Genomic DNA, 23,467 nt, shown 5'->3' on the forward strand with positions numbered 1-23,467 from the left:
GATAAGGTATTCTAGCCATATTTGAGCCATTGTTCATTAATCATCCTCAGAGTTAGCGGAATTGGTTTGGGCATTTGGCTGAGAGAAGAACGAGTTGAATGGGCTCGTCCTTATCTAACTGCCATTAAAACAGCCATCCTACACATCTCCTCACGTTTTAACTTAAGGTACATGCATTTTTTTAGGTCTACCTAATATGTCCTGGAATCTACAGGATCTCTTGTATTTCATAATGGATGGAGTAACATTATATTATTCTATTTTACATGATTAAGCTCACACATAATATGTGCGGCATGAAAAATTATTATATTAAATTAGTGTGCCCCACCTACCTTGTGGCTACCTCCGAGGCTCCAAGTTGATGCAGCTAATCCACTATGTATCTTTTATTTGACTTTATACTTGATTATGGGACACCCGACCCAACCCGAGTACCCGACGTGCTAAAAAAAACCGACCTGACGAATATATGGGCCGGGCTTGGGCTTGGGTTGGATGGGAAGCTGGCTGCATTACTAGCTTTCCAAGCCCATGCATGAGATGGGCCGACTGAAGCATACTCAAGATGAGGACACATCATGTGTTCGCAACTTTGCATCTTTGAGCTTGACCCGGTTTGGAGTTGGAGAGACGAGTTTGGATGTTAGATTATGGTGGTCGATACTACAAAAAATTTGTTGATCTATGACGATTTTCTCATGACGTTTTCAGATAACGTCACAATGGCGCATCATCTATGACGATTATCTGTTTTTCGTCATGGATTCACATGTGTGGATATGAAGCCCAGGATACTATGACGATTTATCGATTTCGTCGTAATCAGGCCCAAAACACTGTGACATTTCAGTAAAATTGTCACAGACAAAATCGTCATGCTAAGTATATAAAAAAAAGAGAAATCAGCAACAAATACCCAAAAATAGGGGAAAAAACATGTGGCGGCCAGGAATAGAACCTGGGTTACCCAGGTCAAAAATCACTATAGTTACCATTGGGTACCAAATGTTCTTATTGTTTTTTTGATATTTAGGCTCTTTTATATTTCATCTATATTTTTTGAGCACACGCCACGTCAGCGGGCCGCGCCACGCCAGCTTCGCTGGAAATTTAACACGTTGCGTGCCACGCTAGCATGCCGCGCCACGTCCGCTTTGCTGGAAATTTAACCAAAAATACCTGTGAGGGTGGAAACGGGTTTCGAACACCTGACCTCACATATTTAGCGGACAAGTTTTACCACTGCGGTGCTTGGTTGTTGGTGATGTAGCAGTAAACCTTTTTTGTTTTATACCTTATTGACCAAATATTTTAGTCAAAATACATGAGATTGCTCCCAGACTCCCGGTCGCCGTTCCCCCAGGCCCCAGCCTCGCCGCCGCCCAGATCCCGTTTGCCCAGCCATGACGCCGCCGCGCGCCCTATCGAGCAAGGTGGAGGATCCGGTCCGGGTGGAGCGGTGCTCACCGCCGAGCTCCACGAGATTGCTCCTAGTCGCATCTGCGCATCGCCGTTTACCCGGCCTCGCCGCTGCCCAGCATCCCGTTCGGCCAGCCTTGCCTCCGCCCATCCCCGCCGCCCAGCCTCACCCCCGCCGTGCGCCCCATCCAGCGAGGTGGAGGATCCTGTCCAGCCTCGCCGCCGCCTTGCGCCCCGTGCAGTGAGGTGGAGGATCTGGTCCGGATGGAGCCGCGGCCCCCCACGCGCGCTCGGCGCGGAGTGCGGCGGTGAGCGTGTCCCTGGCACGCTCGGCCTCCGCGTCCCTTACGCGCTGATCCTCCGCGTCCCTGGCGCCGAGGAACTACTCGAGCTAGCTTGCGCGCCATCTTGAGGAGGTGGCACTGCTCCCCGGGTGTGCACGGCGAGGGCGTGGTGCTGCTCCCCGGGCGTGCAGGGCGAGGGCGGCGGTGGGGTCCCTGAGGTACCTGTGCTTGGTGTCGGACAGCTTGGTGAGCCCGGTGACCACGACCCCGCCTCCATTGCTGTGGCAGGGCGACATCCTCTCAGCAACAGCTCCACTGCCACGGCCCATGGCAACTCGACATCCTCCACCCCACCTGCATTGGCAGGGTAGCTCAACATCCTTGGCAGCGCGACATCATCAAGCCGCCCTGTACCTCCTGTGCCTTTCCACTCTTCTTTGTCACCTCAGCACCGCCGGGAGCCAAGGTATATGTCGATCTGTTTTTTTGTTTACTTTGTTGAATGTAGCTTTTGAATTTGTGCATACTTGTTCATTTGATTGTTTCTGCAATGCTTGATTAGATGGATCGAAGCTGAGTGCATGGCAGATTATTATCCCCTGAATATATTAATGGTGTCAAAGAATTTATGAATTTTGTTCAAGGGAAATTTAGTGACAATGTTGAAATTCTGTGCCCATGCAGTAGATGCCTTAATCAGAAGTACTTAGGTAAGGCTCTTGTGAAGAAGCACATATTAATGAATGGCAAAGTTGATGTGCAATCCATTTGCTATGCTACTATCTAGCTTAATGTTCCATGCTGGCTTTGAAAGCCTTGGTTTCTTTGAGGGTCTATAGCTGTTGTTCTGAATTGTTGTTTGTCCTGAAAGGGGCTGATTCTCAGCCCATTTTGTTCATAAATGTCATATTTCACTTGTCATACTATTTTGGTCATAACCAACATTTTCATTTTCACTTGCTGTATGAACTTGTGTCATAATTCACTTGCTGGAAGTAAATGTTAATATCACTTGTGATGTGTCATATTTTCACTTAATTCAACTTGTGTCATAATTCGCTTGCTGTTTACCTGAACATGCTGTTACTTATGTTTTAGCAAATGATATTTCTAGTTTCTACTAGACCATCAACTCTTGCTGCAACAGTATATGTCTATTTACTGTTCTTGAATTTGTTGCTGTACTGATGCATATAAATGCTCCAGTTGTGACCAATATGAAGTGTTGTAACGAAGTATACTAATTTGCATCATATAATGTTTGCAGGGAGACGACTACAAGGATAAAGAACCAGATGCCGTTGATCTGTTCAAGATCTGCCATTACAGCAAGAAAAAAAAAGGATACATGCCTACTGTACAGTCAGCTATTGTAAGACATCTTCTAAGTGCTCTTCAGATATGCTTGTTTTCAACTATTTTCTGATCATGAACTGGTTCTCTAATGTTGTTTGCTACTTCCTTGTTTGCTAGACTCAAATGGAAAACCAGCTGGCCACACCAACAGATGATGGACAACCCAACTCTGCAACTGAAGTTGTAGCTGATGTGCTTGACAAGAATAAAAAAAACAGTCACTTCCTTCAGAATGTGGGCGTCAAGATTAGGAACCGTCGTTCCAGCCTACAGAATGTTCAAGCACAACTGGAAGTGGAGAGGAAGACAAATGTTGAGCTACAATCAATTGTCAACAACCAGCGTGAAGCAATGAATGATTTGTCAAAGCAAATGCAGGAGACACAACAAGCAAGGATCAAAGACCAAGAGGAGAATCGGAAGAAGCAAGCTGTGTTGGAGGTGAAACTTGAGCTTCTGCTAGGCCAAAATAGACAAAGCTGAGCAACAAGATGGTATGTTAGCTTCTAGAACTTCAAATTTTTGCAGGAACACAACTATGCTGGTAGTTGTTTCTAGTGGGACTTTTGGTTAATGGTTGATGGACATTTTTTCTGTTCTGGTCCTAGAATGTTGTTTCTGGTGACGTTGGACCTTGATGTTGTTTCAGTAGGATGTATGATGGGCTGGATGGAGAAATTGTATGTGATTTTGATGTAACCTGGTTAGGGTGATGTAAGGCTGGGTTGGATGGAGAAATTGTATGTGATTTTGATGTATGTTGGGTTGGAATTGCAGTTGTGCCTTTTATATGGGCTGTGTTTTCCTGAATGATTTTGTTACCTAGTAATAAATGGTGGGCTGAATCTGGCCCATTTTAGTGGCCGGGGTTGTACACAAATGGACTATGGCGTCACTGCCACATCATTGCCACATCATCACCAAGTCAGCTGCCACGTCATCATCATGTTAGCTGCCACGTCATTGCCATTTCAGCTGCCACATCATCACAACATCAGCTGTCATGTCATTGTCATGTCAGCTGCCACATCATTGCCATGTCAGCTGCCATGTCATTTATGAGTGACATCTCAATTAAATCCGTGATATTTATTTTCGTCATAAATGATGGGCCTGGGCTGAGATGGGTGGGCTTGGACTATTTTATGACGGTTTTAAATCGTCACGGATTGAGTAATCTGTGACAATTTTGCTGAAAACGTCACGAGGTATAATTTGACGCTCAATACATGACGAATTTTGATATCGTCACAAATACTATTTTATGAAGTTTTTTTGGTGATCCATGACGAAATCGCAGCGTCATGGATCAACAGATTTCTTGTAGTGGTCCGATTACATAAAGAGTGTGTGTGTAATTCATTGTTAATTTAGTAAAAAATTAAAATTCGGGCATTGAAAGGTTTGTTCGCAAAACAACTATCATTTCCAAATTTCAATTTGGATTTTCCGCATTTCGTGTTCCCAAAGTACAAAGACACACAATATTTGTTGGTGTTAACTAGGAAATTTACTTTAGATCAGATTTTATCAATAACTGGTGCATTTGAACTAAGTTTTAGAAAGGAAATTGGTATGTAGAAGATCCAACTGTTTGGCAGAGCTACTACTAGGTTTGATATACGACTGTCCGGTATATGAACCTCCATCTTATGCTTGATCTGCAGCATAAATGAGTTGTACAACTCGGTTGTATTGAACTAGGTAAACTAAGTATGCTGCATAGATATTCTTTTTTCACCATCATTAAGACTTGCCATGTGCTTCTTATAGGTAAAGGATATATGACAAAGGAGTGTTGTTACTAGGAGCAATGAATAAATCTATGCAACATGAAGACAAAAATCTCTCATCCTTCTCTTCCCCACCTCGCCATCATCGTCCTCCTTCCCCGACCCTCAATGCAACCTTGCTAGAGTGCACGCTATCTGTTAGAGCCCAACAACCAACTCTAGAAAATAAAAAGTTAAACCTTCAATTCAATCACAAAAAGGATTTGCAAATAAACCTCAAATCAATGATTAGAACACTCGAATTTTTTAATTAAAAACTTCAAAAATGGATTGGCTGAATTTTCATATAGATTCAAAAAATACTTTCTTAATCGAGTTGCACCCTCAAGTTGACTTGCTGAAGAACTTTGAATTGCCCTGGGGTATTATATTGGCCGGCTCAAATGTCTCATACAGATTATAGATGCGAGTGGGACAAAATGGTCTTTTCATGAGTGTTTGAGGACCAAATTAACCATTTGTCACAATCATGCTTGTTCTCTGTATAAGATTAATGCTTATTCTGAAAAAATGCTTGTTTCTGTATAAAACACTTTCGAATACCTTTATTTACTTATCAGTCGCCAAGATTACATAGAACAGAGTCATATTGATAGGACCAGAGATCTTACCGCGACTGCGTAGGTTGTAGGCGTGCGAGGGAGGAAGGGGAGGCTTGAACTGGCGCCGGCGAGGGGGCGCCGTGGTTGCTGGGCGATGCGTAGGGAAGAGGCGGCGGCGGCGCTGTGAGGGCAGAGAGAGGAGGCGCAAGGGTTTGGGATGGCCCGTGAGGCCAACTGAGATTAATCCTCAGCCTAATTCTTTTCCAAACCAGAGTACAGGTATTTAACTTACAATTGTCTCAAACTAGGGAAATTAAATGACATAAAAGGAAAGCAAATATTGTGGCTCCTAGACACTTGAGCGCCGCCCCCTGCGCTGGTACGTGATCCATGCCGGGGCCGGCGGCTGCTCCTGAGCTGGGCCGGTTCTTGGGCCCTAACACATATTCTTTTAACACTATTTGCAAAATCATGCTTACTCTCGGTATAACACACTTTCGAATATGCTCCAACTTAAACAAATGAAGGGATCGGATCACCCATGTTTTGAACAAACTGACAGATGAGGGAATGTTGCTTCCAGGGCGCTTTTGGTCGTGACTGCTCTTTGGATCTTTGAACCGGGCTTGCCATGCACCGGGACCCACTAAATCCACAGCAAAAGGAGACAGGCCGGAACAAGCCAAGAATGATTTAAAGAAGAAAAGAGCATAAAGCAACAGGTCCAGCACAAGTAACAACTCGTACAAAGCACCACAATGGTGTGTTCTCTTGCGCAGTTTTTGCATCGAGAAGCGTGCTGATTTTGCGTCGCTTGAAACAGAAACTTCCGACCGAACCAACCATACACATCACACGAAGCTGATGGACCATAAAGCATTGTGCTGGCTGTATGTATAGTAGTAGTAGTCTGGTTTTTGGAGGGTTTCCTCTCCATTCTCCAATCCCCACAAAATATAAAATCCTTGGGCCTCCCAAGGCCAGAATCTTCATGGACAGCCTTCGATTTGCAGAATGTGCCCTCACTGGACTGGAGCACACTTGCCACAGTGGCAATTGCAAGACTGGATTGCATATGGGCTATGGCCATGATGGCATAAAGCCACAGCTCGGTACCAATCACTTTGAGCTTTATGCTTTTGGACCAAGATCTTACCAAGAACCCCTATATCTGCAGACACAAGCAACAGGACATAGTTCCTGAGCCTCCACTCTGCAGTTCTAGTCCAAACTCAGATTGCGACACTGCCACACCCTCCGTATAGACAGAAACTGCCTCTTTCTTCTACTACTCGATTAGGATCGGAGTTAGGAGAAAGGAGAATGAGGATGGATGCTCAGTACCACCGCCTGGCCATTGTCGTCGCGCTCGTTCTCCTGGCCTCTGCAACGCAGGAGGCTCTCGCCGTCCGAAGCCTCGGCGTTCTGGCGCCAAGCAGCAGTCCAGACGTCTTGCCAACCGCAAGGTTCGATACGCTGGAGAAGAAGCGCGCGGCGGCGGCCGGAGCCGGGGCCGGGGCCGCCCCGTCGGCCGTGTTCGATCCCGACAGGATGAGCAAGCGCCGGGTCAAGAGAGGATCTGACCCGATACACAACAAATGCTGAGCGCTCCGGTGTCCAAGAAACAAGAGAGGTTTGGTTTCCTTCAGTAGTTTCTTTTTTCTTTCCTTGTCCAAGAAACAACAGAGGTTGTTCCGTGAGATTCTTAAGAGATCGAAAGATTCAGATATAGAGAGAATCAGAGAAATTGTACAGACATGCTTTTGGTAGGGGCGAGAGTGCCGAGGTTGTGGCAATCTGAGGCAAGATGTAATGTAACTCCAATAAAAGATGTGTTCTTTTGTCTGTCTGAACTCTGAAGTGAATGAACTTGATGAGGATGTCATCAAAGCGAGTTTTCGTGTATGCCAGACATTTGTCATCTGTTATTTTGCTAGCTAAACATTCGTTGTCAGTCTCACGCATACTAGCTAGTTCAGATACACATCAGATCAGGCCTGCATCAGATAGTTCATCTGAATTTGACATTGCCTTCGCCTGCAAATCTGCAATCAACAGAAACAATAAACAACCTTTGGCCTCAAAGTAGACAAAACAAAATAAAAAAAAATGGATGTCAACAATGGGATTCCAATACTTGCCACAGAAACAATAAACAACCGTTGGCCTCAAAGTGGACAAAACAAAAATAAAAAATTGATGTCAAGAATGGGATTCGAACCCATGCCCTTTCGGACCAGTACCTGAAACTGGCGCCTTAGACCAACTCGGCCATCTTGACAATTATGCACTGGAGGTTTGTCAAATTATATTTAACAGCATATGTATTTCAATCTACGATTAAAAGCATCCAGGACTTGTACTTTGGTTGGTTTTCGTCTGCCGCAATGTTGTCCATAGCCGTTTATAAATGTCATTGAACCTTTTTTTTTTAGGGCAAATGTCATTGAACCTTTGATGAGCAAACAAGAAAAGCACGGCTATTGGCAATGGCAAGAGGAACAGTTTCATCCATCTCTGTTGGTTGAATGACCTAAATTTTGTTCCTCTTTAATGGTTTTGGATCAGATTTCTTTTGCCTAGTTGTCCCGTTTCCATGTCTTGCAGGTGCTTGATACACTGCCCAGTAGGACAGCTCGCGGATAATGAAAATATGCCTAGGACCATTTCATCCATACAAGAGTATTAACTCAAGATGCTGAACGAATTCATGCATCAAAAATCATGGGAATGAGGAACAAGCACTGCCTAGCACATTTCGTTCAGTTCCATTCAAGCTGATTCCATCCTGGCATCCTGCAACACTCAACACCTAACCAAACTTACCATTACGCAGCATCTGAAGCTTATTCTAAGGGCAATCATCATCTATACTTGATATCATGAAATTTTTAGAATCGTTTGGACCCGCTGGGAAGTATGATTGTCTCAAGCATGCATAGAGATAGAGCGATATAATAGTCAGCAGACAGGCATCCAAAAATTACAGCACAACTGTAGCATCTAATTTGTTATACAAGAGAAGCTACTTGGCAGCTGGTTTGAACCTAAGTCCCATGGCAGAAACTCGAACTTTCTGTTGATTTAACTTATATTCACTTATTAAAGAAACGTCTTTATGTACAGAAGATGCCGAGAGCCTGTCAAAGAAGCATTGAACCTCAGCTGTGAAGTGTTAACACAATCCGAAGAAGGGCACACCATTTTCCTGCATCATGGCCATTCCAGGTGGCTGAGGCAACAGGCCTGCAGAATGTGCTTCAGTTCCTAACCACAGATGCTGATACGCATCTGGTATGACTCAAGAGATGACCTGTTGCTTATTATTCTATTGGTTTGGTTCCGGCTGAGGGGAGGTAGGAGATTCTGGTGGTGCTACAGCAAATTGCATTGTTCTTCCATTCCGGTGCAGAATGATTGCCACTTCCGTTGGTAATAGCATTGCTTCTTCCTGATGTATTTAATGAAAACATGAAATGTTAATAAGTACATGAACAGAATGGAGACACCCAAATAGAACATGCTTACATAAACATGATAAAAATTGTTTGTTCTTAATTCATCTGGCAACTGGAGTAAAAACTGTTGCAGTCCAACCCCCCAGAATCGAAGCACGCTAAACTACTTAAAACTGAACCACAAGGAGTGATCTAATTTCCTGACACAGGAACCTCATGTTTGACCAGAAAGGGCAAATTTGGCTATGCCAAACAAGGATATACGTGCAAAAATAAGAAAAAAAATTCTTAGGTTTCTTAACTCATTCATATCATGCTAGGTATGAATAATTGTGGAAATTTTCTTCCTCAAAATTAAATACACAAGAAAGCAAAACATTTGCATTAGACCAACCTGTCTTTGTCTTTGGCGCTGCATGATACTAATAGCCCACGCCATAATGTAGCAAGGCAGTAAAAATCCAGCAGCTCTCAGAAGAAATAGCTGTCCAAGATTATCAGCCTGTTAAATTTACAGTGATAGAGAAAATTTTCATAGGAGAAATACAACAGTGCATTAATCACTAACCGAGAAGATAGCAGATGCATCATCTTCATCGTCACTATTAGTAATGGTTAGTGTATGCCTCAGGAGCAGCAGAGCCATCAACTGGATAAACATTGAGGATAGGTACATACCATTTAATATTACATGGTAGAATAGGGAAAGTAGGAGAAGAAAGTAAAATCATTTGACCTATATTATAGTAATAATGTAAAGGCGCAAAAAGAGCTAAGATGAAACTTTCAGAAAGAAATAAGCAGCATGGGTTCTAATCGTAGTTTGAGGTGAAAAGGTAAGTTCAGGTGCAGGGCCAATTGAATTGAAGAGATGTTGATCTCTCTATGGATACTATGACTTCAAAATAATAGAGGTTAAAAGAGTACATCTTTCTAGCTTAGAAACAACAAAACTTACAATCAGAAATATAGAACGGCAAAACGCAGTAGTGTTGTTGTTTGTTGCAGTATACTCATCATACTCATCTTCAAGCAATCGGTGTTGAGCAGCAGCCATTGCCAAGATTCTAGGATCATGTAGATCCAAACGGTTGCCAGAGATGGTCCAATCTCCACCACTAAAAAATGAAGGAAAAAAGAGCACACGTTGAGAAATAAAAAAACTTTATGATGTATAAAAACAGAGCCTTTTGTTAATTACAGAAACACCATTCACATAAAACACCAGGATAGAAGTGGAAATAAATATTAGCTTCGTGAAAGAAGATGATATACCTTATCTCTATGGTAGTTTCGTCATGATGCACCTGGGGTGGAGCAGTGTAGCCATGCTTGTACGACTGAACAACAGAGAATAAAACTCATAATCTGATTTACAGCAAAAAAGTTTACATTCAAATCAGCAAGGAAATACATAAATGCTTCTTCAAAGGCAAACATATGCCAGAGATAAAAAATACACATTGTGGCTTAAAGGTTACAACTCGAGTTACAAAAATTAAAATTTATGGAATCATTATGATCCGAAATCCTTTAAACTAAACAAAGTTCAGTTATAATGCAGGTGCCAACCCTCTTTTGCTTATGGTAAGCCCTAGTACTTGAAGATTTCCTATGTTTAAACAGTCACTGAAAACATAATAATACAATGCACTATTACCAGGTGCAACCAAATAAATTGTTAGAATAAAAAAGGCAAGATGTTTTCAGTGAAATGCATTCAAAGAAAACAGACGGGAAAAAGTCCAGTGAAGCTTCCATTTTACTATATGTGGAGGAGTCGCTAAAGAAGAAATAACTGTTTACCTGATGGCAGATTTCACAGGTTATGTCTCCTTTCTCATTGCACCAACGTTGCACACATTCCCTGTGGGCATACTGTGGAAAAAAATGTGATATAACAGCATTTAGCAAAACTAAGTGCATTCGCTCGCACTACTATGCAAAGAAATGTGATATAACAAAATTTAGCAAACACATTTTGTATTGGTTTGCGCATATAAAATGTTAAGGCAGATTCTCATAAGCAGTTAGACAACTTGCAAACAATGACAATTACTTTGTCTTCAGTTGAAGGCAACCCACACCAGATAAAAATCCCTGTGACTTGTCTGTTAAGCTTGCAGAAAGTAGGTGGCAGCAAGGGAAAAGGTATGACCAACTCTTTAAGCAACAATGATGATTAAATCAAGCTGGATCTTATGAGAACATGGAAATACTATGGAACTACTTTTTCATGGAAATATCAAGAGCCACAGCAGCAAATAAGATTATATATCAGACACTGAAGAGCCGCGTAATATGTACATATATCTGAAAAGCCACAACATCTAAAGCAACAACTAATTAAGAGCAGATGAGGCACCAAACAGCATGTGTTCCAACAGCCAAGCTAATTGTCCCAACAAAGGTTCAGGACTAAGTCTCATTGATGTATTTTGGTTAGCTGATGCTTGCAATCCAGGTACATTAGAGTTAAGAATTTAGTATCTATGAATAATAATAACACGAATCAGAGGCAAACAGAATAAGCAACATATAATGGAACCAGAATATCTAGTTTGAAGACAAATAAGGGAGCACGCACCTTGAGGCTACCGTTGCAAGCGCAGGGGCTCTCGAGGTTCTTGGCCAGGTCCTCCTCCTGGCAAATGCGGCACTCCACCATCCCAATCAGCGCCTCGGCTTCCTCCTTGCCGCCGGGCACCAACCCCGCTGCCTCGCCGGGTCGGGACGCCACGAGCTCCCCAACATCCACCGCGACATGACCCCCCATACGCGCAAATCACCCACGAAATTTGGCAGCAAAACGCGCAAAACTCTAGAGGATCTCGTGCGCTGCAATGAAAGTATAAAACAAGACGTCGGGAAATGATCAAAACCAGTCGAATTCACCGCAAAAAATCGAACAGATTCAAGGGGGAGAAATCTGACGCTAAAACCCTAGAAATTTCGTTCCGTGGGGGGCGAGCCGAGAGGTCAAATCCAAGCGGATTTGGGCGATTCCCGGGTCGAATCGAAGCCCTCGCCTCGGGGAACCCCACGAAACGCAAGGTCGGAAACGATTGCCGGCGACTAGAGAGGGAAATGGAGGAGGAAAGGCAGGTGCCTTTTTACCTCGGCGAATGAGCTGCGAGCCTGCGAGGCAGGCACTCCCTCCTCTTCCGAAATATCTCGAAAAAAAAAAGTTTCTGATTTTTCCCTTCCTTGGCGTTCGTCTCGCGTGGTGGCCTCCCGGCGTTTTTATCGTTCGCCGTGACGGAGCCGTCAGCTTCGCTGCTGGGCGTCGTTTTCCCTTGTGATTGGGCCCAAACGCACCTGCCGCCGTGCGAATTAAGCTAACTGACCTGTGGCTCCCACGGAAACCGGGCCCACGCGGCAGTCGGAGGGTTGTAGATCGTTGGTGCATCGGTTGGAAACGGGCATTTCCGATTCGCATCCGCTTGGACATTTTATCCAGAAGCCATTAATGGATCCCAGACGGCCAGACAGCTGGTATTTGCTAACTGCCCACAGCAAATGTCCCCCGCCCGTCGGGCCATGTGAGATGCCATGAAAGCTGTGCCTGTTGCTCTACAAACCGTGGCGACTGCAGCGTGGTTTCACAAGATTGTTACAGTCAGCTGTACAGGGATTAAGTTTAGGGCAGGAAGCTTCATTTAGCCAAGGTTGACGTTGGGTGTGGTGATTTTCTATGTGGATATTGGTACCGTGATTCAAGGATTTTCGATTTTATTGTGGTTTTATTGGTAGTTGATAGTTCATTCATTTTTCATGGTGGAGATGTCGCTAGGCGTGTCTCTACAGCATCATGCACGCGTTTGCCATGCACACCATTTTTGTAATTTGCTTGTAGCATTGAATAGACAAGCATGCTTACTTTTACCTTTTTCTATGCATATTCATGCTGGTATATGACGGCAGATGCGTTAAATGTAGTCCTAGAATTACCTTGTTTGTCTATACATTTCTTTTATTTAAAAGTCATGGTGAGAGTTTTTTCTAGGATCAACAAATCAGATTGTTGCCTTCTCCTCCCATTAAAGATGTCGTCTTAGGCAAATTCAGACTTTCCAATAACATGACACTGTTTATTTGGTGATAAAATTTATTTTCTTTAAAACATAATACAACAAATCACATCTATGAATGCGCGTAGCGGGCTCTACCTAGCTATATGCACCAACTTTTTTATCCTTAAAGAAGTTAAGGTTTTGGCAGGTTTGGATTTCCTCTTATATAACATGTAGTAGTAGATCACTTTTTTTTCCACAAAACACATGCATATCTTATCAGGTCAGGGACCATATGAGATTAGATTGATAGATCCCAAGATTGATGAAGTCTGAAGAAATCACCATACACACTTTATTGTTAACGTGCATATCGCTTACTATTGAGAAAATAGCAAAAGAGGTATTTGCATCAAATCAGAGGCTCAAACTTGCATGGACAAGTTTTACCATAAAAAACACATATAACTAACTGAGCCATGCACGACTCGCGAGTTTGTTTATGGCAAAGTGCTTTTAGCTAATAATGCATTTACCTTTAGTATCTCTGTTCTCGACCTCACATGCAGACACTATACAATTTTGAGATTTTGCTATCTCCTCAATACGAGAGAACGACGATAGTTGGGATAGTGTTACTCCATAAGAACAATTATAATGCTAGAACTGAGGGATCTCATAGCGCTGACATTAATGGTAGTTAGAAGTAGTGTATTGTAATTAGGAGTGATAAATGGTCTAGAAATTCAGCTAAAAAAATTTAAGGATCGGATTCAAAAAGTCCGACTTCACACTTTACATATTTTTTGCTAAGAATGACTTAAAACTGCATTAGGTTGTGAAGGAGATATTAGAACTATAATCTATTACTACCTTCTAGTCGTAGCTTCTTTATTTTGATCCATCGATGCGGATATGTTTTGAGGCATTCTTTAGGCAAAAGCCAAAATATAGATATTTCTTCTTCAAAAGAGCATTGGGACAAGCAACGACACTCTCCAGAGCTCACTCGAACAACCGGGATTAAGTACTCTAAGAAAATGATGTGCGACTGAATACTCAAGGGATCGGTTGACAGCGCTATCATAGCAAAGGCCGGCAAATTGGTTTTTTCAGCTATAAGAGTAGACCCAACAGATTTTTCATTTTTGTTTTTTCGGTAGACCAATTAGACTTCGGACAAGACCTTCCCCCTTATCACACTTCCACCCAATCGACGCTGGTTATTTAACGGCCGTTAGCTGGGCTAATGGGTTCCAGCCAAGGCCGCCTGCGGTGGGCCCGGCTGCCGGCGCACCTGGCTTCTTTTCTTCCTTTTCAGCAGGCCGCACGATAGTGTACATAAAACAAAAAAGAAAAGAAAAGGAAACGAAACGAAACGAAACGAAAGAAAGAATCTACTACCCAAGCCCATCCGCTGCGTGCGTGAGGCCTATCAAGATGTGCACCTCGCAGCCCATGGCGCTCGGATTCGCAGATGGCAATAATACGAGCCCAAGGCCCGTCAAGGCGAATGAAGAGTTGCGCTGGCATCCTCTCTCTCTCAAAAAAAAAGAGTTGCGCTTGCAAGCCTGCAGCGGCAGTTTTTGGTTGGGCGTCTCCGCGGTCAGCACCACGCGCGGTCTCGTATTTGTCGCCCGTTAACCCCTCGGCCGGCCGGAGCCCGGAGGCATATGCTAAGGCCCTGCCGCCTCGCCTCCCTCTCCTCCTCTTCCTCCTCTCATCTATCTCCCTGCGACGACCATCCGTCTCCATAACCGAAGATCCAAGCACCAGGTAATTAATCTCTCTCTCTCTCTCTCTCTCTCTCTCTCTCTGCAGAAGAAGCAAGTTTCATCCATGGACCATGTCCGGAGCAATTCTTGCTTTCTTGTTGATTTGGATTAGCTCGAGTTAGTGCCATGATCAAGAAGAGCAGCAGTTGCTCCTCTGTTTTTTTTTTCAGTAAGAAAACGGAGCGGTTGCTCGACACAGCCTGCTTGCATGGTAGTTACTCCATCAATTATGTTTTGCAGAGTGATCCAACTCTCTCTCTCTCTCTCAACCTTTGGCAAACTCCTGCTCAAAAAAAAAAAACCTTTGGCAAACTCGTAATTGATAGGCTTTCAGTATGTGTTTTTAGCTTTTAGATGATAGACGATATATTTTGGGCTTCAGACAACGGACATCCCCTTCCGAGAATACAAGGGATAAAAGATTATAGTTTAGGCACGTTATGCCACAAAGGAAAACACATCAACAAAATGACAAATATCGTTGCCTGAGAATAACCGTCCTGGACATTTCCTGACGAAAAGACAAAAGTCAGAACTGCCGCCCACGCGTTTGATGGAAGTCTGCAAGAACCGGCGACACACGCACGACTTGACTGTGGCCGCCTGGTCCGGCACGGCGCACACTTGGCCTTCCCTGGTTTTCATTTTTGAAATGGTCAGCCATAGAGATGGCCGGCAACTTCCTTAGTTCCTTTCGCTTTCAGTCCGTAGCTGTCACCCAGTCTATATATGTGCTCGGATTTCAACTATTTAGTTGAAATTTGTATTTTTCTGTTCTTGGGGTGCCCTGAAATGTCATAACGTGTACTAGTATGCTTGAATTCGATAACAGAACAAGTGATCAAGCTGGAGGAGTAACATCCAGTGCTCTGGCAGGTGCTATCCGGCCTGGACCTTCACCAGAAGGGAAGGAGGATAAAGACTAGCCTAGAGGGCTGCCAATATCCCATTGAAGCCAAGGTATGTTCTGATTCTGTGATCGCCACAGCACCAGGGAAAAGGCAACAAATTAACCAAAGATGTGGATGACAAATAAGCTCGCCATTACAGTTTCGATCGCCGCCTTCTCTCTGGTGATCGTGCGGTACCTGATAGCGATGAGCAGCTCAACTTCAGGGATATCTCGGTATCAAATCCTCGAGACCAATCCCCTTGAGTGGCTCAATAGGCCAGTGGAAGCAAAAGAAACCATTCCAGGAGCAGCAGCAACAGATGCTTCAACTTCAAACAGCTCGGATTTCAGGACCTCTCCAGAAGTGTTTCAGTGGCTAGACACATGGAATCAGATGAAGCAGCTATCCAGCATCACCAATGGCCTTCCTCATGCAAGCGAGGCGATCAACGATGGAAGAACTGCATGGGGAAACTTGACGGCATCAGCTCACAATGCAAGCTATCAGCACAGGGAAAAAGAGAGGCTGTGCCCATACTCGATTCGCAGAATGGACGCTTCCAAGTCGGGGACTGATTCTTCCACCATTGGTGTACCTTGTGGGCTGATTGTCGGTTCATCGATAACACTTATAGGCACTCCTGGAGTGCTCTCTGGTAACTTTTGGATTGATCTTGTCGGGGCAGCACTTCCAGGGGAACCTGAAAAGCCTACTGTACTGCAGTACAATGTCCGACTAAATGGTGACAAAATTACTAAAGATCCAGTCATAGTGCAGAATACATTCACTGCGAACAATGGCTGGGGGGTCGAGGATCGCTGCCCCAGCACAAACTCTAACAATGCAACCCAAGGTACTTCAAACTTCTCTCTTGCAGACAGTCTAATTCTGTGCTTTGCACACTGCTAATGCAACATCTTCTGTAGTGGACGATTTGGAGAGATGTAATGCAATGGTGGGCAGAGAAGGCAGGGACATAATGAGCTCAAAACATCATACAGCTGCCAAGAAACATGGAGAATCAAGCACATATTTTCCATTTAAACAGGGATATCTTGCTATTGCAACGCTCCGTGTAGGATTGGAGGGGATCCATATGACAGTTGATGGGAAACACATCACTTCATTCGCATATAGAGCGGTAACTTTCTTACATGTGGACCATTAGAAAAAAAAATCTGATATAAGACCAATCCTAACGAACGGTGCTTCTGTTACAAGGGTTTGGAACCTTGGTTTGTTACTGAAGTAAAAATTTCTGGTGACTTCAAACTTGTAAGTGCGATTGCAAGCGGCTTGCCCACATCAGAAGATTTGGAAAACTCTAATATTGAAATGCTGAAGTCATCACCTATTCCAGCCGGCAAAGATGTGGACCTTCTGATTGGAATATTTTCAACAGCAAACAACTTCAAGCGCAGGATGGTAATTCGAAGGACATGGATGCAATATGATGCTGTGCGCCAAGGAGCAGTAGCAGTACGGTTTTTTGTTGGCCTGGTAAAACACTAAGACATTAAGTTTAGTATATAGTAAACTAACAAGAGTTATCTACCAGACTAAGAACTTCTCTCCTTTTTTTATAAAGCATACAAACCTCATGGTAAACGAAGAACTCTGGAATGAGGCACGCACATATGGTGATATCCAGATGTTGCCCTTCGTAGATTACTACAACCTGATAACATGGAAGACACTAGCAATATGCATCTATGGGGTAAACACTATTATCACAAAGTTACACTTCTCCATTCCCTGCTTCTCGTGTTTCAGTGTGCTTAACTGTGTTTTGTGTGACCAGACCAGTGCTGTATCAGCCAAGTATGTGATGAAAACAGATGATGATGCTTTTGTCCGTGTAGATGAGATCCGATCCACAATAAAACAGCTTAATGTCAGCAATGGGCTACTTTATGGTCGCATAGATTCTGACTCGAGTCCCCACAGAAATCCAGAAAGCAAATGGTACATAAGCCAAGAGGTAAATTATTCACATAAAAGGCTCCTCCCTGAAGAAGTAAAATAAAAACAATTATTGTAATCCCTTTGAATCTGAATTTCTGAGTCAGTGAAATAATCTTGTTGCTGAGGGCATTTATGCAAGTCAATTTGAACCATGCTGCTCTTATAGCAGAAACACAAGGGGTTATCATACGAGTTTGTTAATACCATCACCCAGAAATGTAAATGCCAACATTTCTATTGTTTTCTGCAGGAGTGGCCTGAAGAGAAATACCCACCATGGGCTCATGGACCAGGATATGTGGTCTCCCAAGACATTGCAAGGGAAATCAACGCTTGGTATAAAGCAAGCCATTTAAAGGTATGTCTATTCAATATGTGACTTGTACAACCATATGGGAAACTAGCTTACTGATCCCTCAAGCAACAAAACACTTCTTCTGACGGCAAACTTGTTTGCATACCAAGAACTGCACTATGTCTAGTAAACAAAAGCTATCTCCCGTAAGAGAAACTCAAGTTATAAGCTTATAAACAAGTGATTGAAAGTAACCTGGTCCAGAAAGCAAATATAAGCAGGGAAGCCTAGTAAAATCCAGACAAGCTGCCCACATTTCAGCTCGCTGTTTCGCAAAATGTTCTGCTTGAATATCACAGGCAGCAAGTGCCGTCACTCCTGCAACATCAGATGCTTTCAACTCTACTTAATGTCTATCTTCTTGTTGTCTGATGTGTTATGGAGCTAATTCATATGTTATCTACACCCAAATGATTCTTTGCAGATGTTTAAACTAGAAGATGTAGCAATGGGCATATGGGTCAATGATCTGAAGAGGGATGGATTACCAGTAAAATATGAAACAGACACAAGAATTAACATTGACGGTTGCAATGATGGGTACATTGTTGCTCATTACCAAGAACCAAGAGATATGCTATGCCTGTGGGAGAAGCTCCTAAGGACGCATCAAGCACATTGCTGCAATACTGACTAATGGAGAAGGAATTTTGATGATTTGATATGGTCAGGTTTACTTATCAGGCAACTCACTAACTTTTTTATGACGGCAAAGAAATCTTAACAGCTTCCTCATTTTCTGGTGCCCAACACTATTGTAAATTATTAATACAATGAACCATACAGATAGATTAGTCCGTTGCATCTCAGGTTATCCAATGTTTCCGGAGCATCTTGTTTTTCAGGGTGCTAAAAGTTGGGAGCCATTCATTACCAAATTTGTTGTTTCTAATGTTATTGGATATCAGCACTCAAGGCGTAGAAACTGTTTGCAGTCTGAGTGCATATTTTACCACCAAAATACAATGCTAACAGCCTTCTGACTCTGAGGATTTGACAGATCAGAGAGACAAGTCCTAACAATTGAGAACTTTAGACACATGTGAGCATGGGTTTGAATTTCTGACAGTCATAATCAAGTATACTGAAATTAAATAATGAAACGATGGCATTTCAAAGATTGTGTGAAAATCCTTTGTCATAATAACAAACAGTATGAATACAAGTTGGTTTGTGTCAAATCCACACCATTCCCTTTCCCTAAAGCAACTGCACCAAAAAGAAAGAAAGAAAAAAAGCAAAAGAAAGAACAAAGCTATTGCAAAACTCATCTGGACATCGGATGATTATCACGCACCTATGTCGAGGGAGATCCATGGCTATTCATCACTGCATTGTTCTCCAACAACTCATGCATCAGGCCCATTCTTCGCCTTCCACCACAGCAAGTAGAGGAAACATAACTTTGTGTTTGATGGACCTTTAGCCGTCATAGTGTACGTCCCAAACTGCTGCCGGTGCCATTGGTGATGTTGTAAGGCACCCAGCACATAGTGCTTCTGAATGCAAGCTCACAACCTCGCCTTGGTGTCGGACAACGTCGCCTAGATCAGCCGCTCCCTGAACTCGTCATCGTTGCTTGTGAGCATGTCTCTGAGTGACATTTCGATGCCCCTCTCCCTCAGCGCGTCGTGCCTCGGTCTGATCCTCCCCTCCAAGCTGAATGCGAAGTAGTGCGGGAACTCGGACAGCTCCACCACGGGGTCCCTCCCCATGCGCTCCGCGAGGAACTGGAGCTTGGGCGTGAGGTTGGTCTCGATCCCGTAGGAGAGGATGGCGGGGGCGCGCCTGAGGACAGCGCAGACGGCGGGGTCAGGGAGACCCGTGGCGTGACAGAGGAAGAGGAGCTTGGGAAGGAGGGTGCGCTCGACGGAGAAGGCCAGGAGCAGCGCGGCGGCGAGCGGGAGCGGCTCCCGGACGAGCGCGACGCGGCGGCGGAGGAAGAGGAGCGCGGGGCGGAGCGTGCCGGGCACGGACGCGGAGAGGAGGCGCGGGGACCGGACGACCGCGGCGCGGAGGCGCGGCGGCGGGAGCGGCGCGTCGGCGGAGAGGAAGCGGAGCGGCTCGCCGGGCGGGGAGGTGAGGAGGGAGGGGAACGCGGAGAAGACGCGCGCGGCGTCGCGGGCGGAGAGGCCGTGGGAGGTGAGGAGGCGGAGGGAGTCGCGGAGGAGCGGCAGCGGCGCCGAGCGGAGCGCGGGGTTGGCGGCGAGGAGCGGGAACGGGTCGAGGTGGAGCTCGGATGAGAGGAAGTGGAGCTTGCGGCGGAACTCCACGCCGCCGCCGCCCGTGGCGGTGTGGGGAGGGGCGGGAGACGGGAGCGGGAGGCGCGTGCGGGTGACCATGGCGATGGCGGAGTTTGGCTGGGGTTTTGGGGGAGGCCGACGGCTGCTGTGCGTTATCCACTGCGGCGTTGTGGAGAGGAGCCAACTCTGTGCCCGAGAGCCGTCCGTTCGCACGATGGACGGTCCTGATGGTCAAGGTCTGTAAGAGGTTGACTCTGTCGGCCTGGTCAACTCCGCTACCCGGCCGACGGTGGCGGTGACCAGGGCGCGTGCTGCGCCTGCGGCGCCGGCGCGTACAACTTGGGCCACATTGAGGAGGTGATGAACTCATGTGCCAAGAAAAAAACTTCTATTGAATACGGGTACACGGGTGATGAACTGCACCATGTTTATCCTGTGGAGATCAAACCGTCGGAGGATTATGATGATGAATTCTATGATGTAGAGAAGGTTGCTCCTAGCCAATAAGTACATGCAGCTAACATTGCCAATGCTGACTCAAATTACAAATAAAGGAGCAGACCAACATTACTATACTCGAGAAACGTTCAGTCCTTTATGGGCCTGCAATTGCTCTGTAAAACATCGAAAGAGCAGATAGAGAAGGCATGTAGATTACTATGAACTTTTAAATTCCTCAAGGCAATTGAAGCTCATCATTTTGCTCTATCTACATTAACAGAAAAGCATTTAAAATGAGACTGCAATCATTGAGCATGAGTCCAGAGAGAAATATATGACAAACTGGAAATCACAGATAATCGCAAAGCATCCATGACCTCACCTTTTAATGTTGTTGCATCGGTGATTAAATCAAAATGGAACGGCTGGCAATAGAAATTAGTCTGTGAATATTTAATCTCCTAGGCCATTTAGAGTATGTTAAATATAATCTGTCTGTTGGTTACTGCCAGGCACATCTCTACCTTAATGCATATCATATTGCCTCAGACTTGAATTAATGCCATTAGCTTGTTGGGGGAGCCCTTAAGTTTTTAAGTGCAATCTCATTGGAATATTGATATTCTAAGTCTAAAAACATGGCCCACCACATAGACAGACCCTTCATAGTTTCCATGTAAAAAGTGAAATCGATTATTGCCAAATCACATATAGTCTTGTAGTTTTACTTTTGACATAAAAGTGTGGGATGTGATGTAGCTGATTCCCCTGCTGATATTTGTCGACATGCTGATCCGCAACCACAGGTATCATTGTTAGCAATAAATACAAATGGCTAATTTGTATTTTTGAATAAACATAAAATACATGTTTAATATTTTTAAAATACGTGAGTCAATACTTTGCTAGTATGAAAGAAATCATGTTAAACTTCGTCCAAATTGATGTGCTCAAAATGGGTTCTGAACTTCATGGGAAAGGTGGGATATACTATTTGTGATTTTAACTATGTTCTAAATTTCATGTTAGGAAGTTTCAAGGCCAGTCCTAAATGTGGACCACCTTAGCCGGTGCAGTTACATTTTAGTCTCGATAATTACGTTATGAAACTGTACACTGAGACTAGCTTAAGTATACATATGTGATCTCATCTCGAGACTGGGAGCAAGTACAATAATTGGCTTATTGCCAAGCAAATACTGAGGTGGAGAAAAGAAGAGAGGAGAGCTTATTAGGCAAGCAATGAGGCCAAATCCAGCTCGTACAGGCAAAAGGGGAAGGACTTGCCACGCGACCTCTGAAGATGGCGAACCTCCAGGGTGCGCAGGTTGAGCAGAACGGTGCCGACTAAGTGCATGTTGAAGACAACGGTGCCGCTCCCCTCAGCGAACCACTCGAAGGCGATCCACTGGCACGCGAGTGGGCTGGACATTGGGCGCACCGACCGAAGGATCGCCTCCCAGTCGATCACCACGCGCCGAGCCCACGACCTCCCCGATCCGGGATCCGCGCCGGCGGACGACGGCGACACGGTCCACATGCACACCGCGAGCGGCCGTTCCCAGACGAGCAAGGCGAGCTCCCCGTCAGCCGACGACGCCAGGAGCAGCTCCTTGCACTCCTCGACCACGGTGACCCTGCGGCGCCGGTGGCAGTCCCGCGGGACCTCGATCCACGCCGCCTGCCCGGTGCCCACGTCCAGAGCGAGCACGCTGAAGAGGTGTGCCCCTCCCTGGTGGTACAGCCAGTGCGCGACGCCGCCGAGCACGACCTGGGAAGGCTGCACCAGCTGGTAGTCCCCAGGGACGTGTTCCGCGGTGTGGGTGACCGGACCCCACGCGCCCGCCTTGGACGAGTAGGTCTGAGTCCGGAGGTTGCTACTCGCAATGAGCACCTTGAAGGGCACGCCGCCGCCGCCTTCGCCGTCCTCGGGCATGACAACGTGCAGGTAGTCGGAGATCCGTCTGGGCGGGAGGACATAGCTCCGTCCGGCCACGGGGTCGCACACACAGAGGCTGGTGTCGAAGTACTGCCCGAGCTTGAGGACCAGTAGCCCGCCGCGCGACGCGACGGGATCGTACAGCCCGGCGAGCTCGGCCGACAGGCGCGCGATCACGGTGCTGGGCAGCGCCGTGGAGCCGGCGGACGACTTGGGTGCGGCGAACAGGGGCGGGGGGCGGGTGCTCTTCTCCTCGCCTTCTCGGCTGAATCTGCGGTGGTAGAAGAGGCCGAGGAGGAAGCGGTCGGAGGAGGCGGCGCGGAGGCGGCGGAGGAAGCCACGGTCGGCGACGTGGCGCTGGAGGAGCTTGCATGTGGCGCCGCAGCGCGCGACGGTGGCCGGGCCGGAGCGCGCAAAGATCTCGAGGAGGAGATCGAGCGGGAGCTGTGATGCCTCCATGTTTATGTGGTGGACGGAGACAGATAACGATGATGCTTTAGCTTTTCCCCTTATATTGCGCAAACAGTGTCTAATCTGTGTTCCAATTCTATGCGGTAACAGACTGGAACTACTAAGATCGTACGAGTAGAATTCGGGTTTTTGAAAGTGTGGAATCCGATAAGAACTGCGATCGCTGACCGTCTCGAGTTTTCCATGATAGCTGACCTCTTCGAATCATATCGACTCATACATGGAATCCTAATTGTGATCCAAACGTCTTACTTATTTTTAAGGGAAAAGTCTGTTTTCAACTCTGAACTATCACGATCGTCCGATTTTAGACCCCGAACTACGAAACCAGACAACCCACACCTGCGAACTAACCAAACTATGCAGAATACCCCCCGAGCCAAAACTAGCCCGGTTTCGGGCCACGTCAGCGTGGTGACGTGGCTGCGCTTGCCCAGTCAGCAAGCCAGCCCAATTGAAATGGCATCTCTCTCTCTCTCCCCACCCCTTGATGAACCCTAGCCCCACCGAGGCGACG

The 23,467-nt window shown here is 45.5% G+C and overlaps 3 protein-coding genes and 1 non-coding gene across 7 annotated transcripts; 1 reads left to right on the forward strand and 3 right to left on the reverse strand.

The window, feature by feature from the left end:
* Window positions 1-7,597: 7,597 nt before the first annotated feature.
* Window positions 7,598-7,678, reverse strand: TRNAL-CAG. The gene has a single exon. It is a non-coding gene; the product is annotated as a tRNA-Leu (tRNA).
* Window positions 7,679-8,312: 634 nt separating this feature from the next.
* Window positions 8,313-12,111, reverse strand: LOC120656189. 2 transcript variants are annotated; one of them, XM_039934223.1, is made up of 8 exons: window positions 11,973-12,111; window positions 11,443-11,693; window positions 10,662-10,733; window positions 10,131-10,195; window positions 9,814-9,973; window positions 9,424-9,504; window positions 9,250-9,339; window positions 8,313-8,848 (listed from the first exon to the last, which is right to left on the reverse strand). In XM_039934223.1, the coding sequence occupies exons 2-8, from the start codon at window positions 11,629-11,631 to the stop codon at window positions 8,726-8,728; spliced, it is 780 nt and encodes a 259-aa protein (XP_039790157.1). In that variant the 5' UTR covers window positions 11,632-11,693; window positions 11,973-12,111; the 3' UTR covers window positions 8,313-8,725. The 2 variants fall into 2 exon arrangements, with proteins under 2 accessions (XP_039790157.1, XP_039790158.1); XM_039934224.1 differs by lacking the exon at window positions 11,973-12,111 and adding an exon at window positions 11,790-11,957.
* Window positions 12,112-14,460: 2,349 nt separating this feature from the next.
* Window positions 14,461-18,688, forward strand: LOC120656190 (beta-1,3-galactosyltransferase GALT1-like). Of its 3 annotated transcripts, XM_039934227.1 has the most exons (8): window positions 14,461-14,644; window positions 15,476-16,389; window positions 16,463-16,677; window positions 16,758-17,036; window positions 17,125-17,253; window positions 17,338-17,517; window positions 17,752-17,859; window positions 18,281-18,688. In XM_039934227.1, exons 2-8 carry the CDS (start codon window positions 15,663-15,665, stop codon window positions 18,491-18,493), a joined length of 1,851 nt encoding a protein of 616 aa, XP_039790161.1. In that variant the 5' UTR covers window positions 14,461-14,644; window positions 15,476-15,662; the 3' UTR covers window positions 18,494-18,688. The 3 variants fall into 3 exon arrangements, with proteins under 3 accessions (XP_039790161.1, XP_039790159.1, XP_039790160.1); XM_039934225.1 differs by having other exon boundaries at window positions 14,463-14,644; window positions 17,125-17,517; XM_039934226.1 differs by having other exon boundaries at window positions 14,463-14,644; window positions 15,520-16,389; window positions 17,125-17,517.
* Window positions 18,689-18,941: 253 nt separating this feature from the next.
* LOC120656192 (transcription termination factor MTEF1, chloroplastic-like) lies at window positions 18,942-20,276 on the reverse strand. Its single transcript, XM_039934228.1, has one exon. It carries the CDS (start codon window positions 20,196-20,198, stop codon window positions 19,401-19,403), a length of 798 nt encoding a protein of 265 aa, XP_039790162.1. The 5' UTR covers window positions 20,199-20,276; the 3' UTR covers window positions 18,942-19,400.
* Window positions 20,277-23,467: the final 3,191 nt, after the last annotated feature.

The sequence above is a fragment of the Panicum virgatum genome, chromosome 1N, assembly GCF_016808335.1.
Source record: "Panicum virgatum strain AP13 chromosome 1N, P.virgatum_v5, whole genome shotgun sequence".
Taxonomy (NCBI): Eukaryota; Viridiplantae; Streptophyta; class Magnoliopsida; order Poales; family Poaceae; genus Panicum; species Panicum virgatum.